The following is a 1,752-nucleotide window of genomic DNA, read 5'->3' as shown; positions in this document are numbered from 1 at the left end:
TGCGTGTTAAATTTTGAGGTTAAAGACGACCGTGATGTTAAATTCTTCGCAATTTCGGGCAATTTTTCACCAAGTCTTTGATGATAATATCCCCAATGAATTCTTTAGCTCTATATTGATTTGATGATAGGTTTATCGAACCTTCCTCAACGCTATTAGTCCCTCGGGTGGATAAACGTGTTTTACGATCTTCGGATCCAAACCCGTGAGTATACCCGAGAGTCACTATAACACCAATTATCTAATTGTCCAATAACGTTTCCTTGACCTCAATCCTCGGAAGGCTTATACTTGGTACAATTTGTCAGAACTGGTCGATGTGGATTCAAAATTATCTAACACATCAACTTGTATGTAAAGTTTTAAGTTTTCAAACAATTGCCAATAATTAAAATATTTATTTGAACTTCACAATCCACTTTACTCGACAAAACATTTATATTTTAGGTTCATATAATCTTTAATTGGGACTTTATAATTTCACTGATAAATTGATCTCACTTTTATAGGGTTCAATTTCAAAAGAACGTGGTTAATCAGATCCATTTATCTTGAAACCTTTCTAGAACATTTTTTTTGGTTTTTAAATAAAAGCTTTTTTTCAAATATTCTTGTCTTTCCCACACATTTTAATTAAATATTATCATATTGGCATTTTTACAATCTTTAATACGATCATAATGAAAAAGTAAAGAATAGAAAAAAACGGTCAATCAATGATGATAATGTAGAGATCGAAAATCGATACTATTAGCGATTTAAATCAGTGTAATAGTGATGAGTAATAGAGGGAAATTTAAGCGAAATTTTGTTATTGGTGTTATAAAATACAACTTGAAATATCTAAATTTGAAAAAAAATTACAATAAAAAAACCAAATGCTAAATACAAAAATATAATTTTAAAAGAGTTATAATTTGTTTTAACAAAAGGTCTCTAATATTTTGAAAATTCTAACAATATATATTCATTAGGCTTTAATTGTAAATGGTAACAAAGTTTAGGTTTTTAACAAATATTAATGGTAGCGGTAAATATACATATCAATCAACAAACTATTGTATCTTTAGAAATGATTGGAATACACAAGAAATTCTTGATATTGTTTTACAAAATTTAAAAAAAAATGTTTTTGGAACATGTTCTTTTTTCCTTTATCTGTTGGAATCTAAAAACATCAGCCATTACAAAACAGGTTTTGACGATTAATCTTGACTATGAGACAAAAGCTGAAGCTATGTTCTAATGTCTTTTGCATGAAATTTTCCAAGGTTTTTGCCTGTCATGTCCTGAAGCTCGTAATATGATGACCCATGCTTAGCCACAACTTTAGCCTTCTCATATTGGTTAGCAAGTTTGCTATTAAAATGTTCAATGGCCTTCGATTGAGCAAAATTTTTCCTATACACTATTTGTCCTATGTCAAAAGTTACTGGACGTGAACGAAGATTATAGGTCTTTGCGTTACGTTCGTAAGATTTTCTTATGTTTTCCTGAGCTTTTTGTCTTACTAATTCTAATTTTTCATCAGCCTTTAAGTTGATAGATGGTTCTTGCAATAAATTAAGTTTTCGTAAAAGCGAATACGACTTTCCATTAAGTAACATGTTTTGCCCAAACAAAAGGTAATAAGGCGAATAACCTGTACTAACATGTTTAGAACTTCTCAGTGCACAACTTATAGATGAGAGTTTTTCATCCCAATCCTTCTGCGAAGGTTTTACATAGGCTCGTATGGCTGCCAAAACAGAA

At 30.3% G+C, this 1,752-nt stretch overlaps 1 protein-coding gene across 1 annotated transcript; it reads right to left on the bottom strand.

Moving 5' to 3' along the window:
• Positions 1-1,235: 1,235 nt before the first annotated feature.
• Positions 1,236-1,607, bottom strand: LOC124421169. The gene has a single exon (XM_046956000.1). The coding sequence runs from the start codon at positions 1,605-1,607 to the stop codon at positions 1,236-1,238; it is 372 nt and encodes a 123-aa protein (XP_046811956.1).
• Positions 1,608-1,752: the final 145 nt, after the last annotated feature.

Source organism: Lucilia cuprina, unplaced genomic scaffold, assembly GCF_022045245.1.
Source record: "Lucilia cuprina isolate Lc7/37 unplaced genomic scaffold, ASM2204524v1 Scaffold_3866, whole genome shotgun sequence".
In the NCBI taxonomy this organism is placed as follows: domain Eukaryota; kingdom Metazoa; phylum Arthropoda; class Insecta; order Diptera; family Calliphoridae; genus Lucilia; species Lucilia cuprina.
The sequence above is the reverse complement of the archived record's forward strand: the minus strand, read 5'-3'. Positions and strand labels throughout refer to the sequence as shown.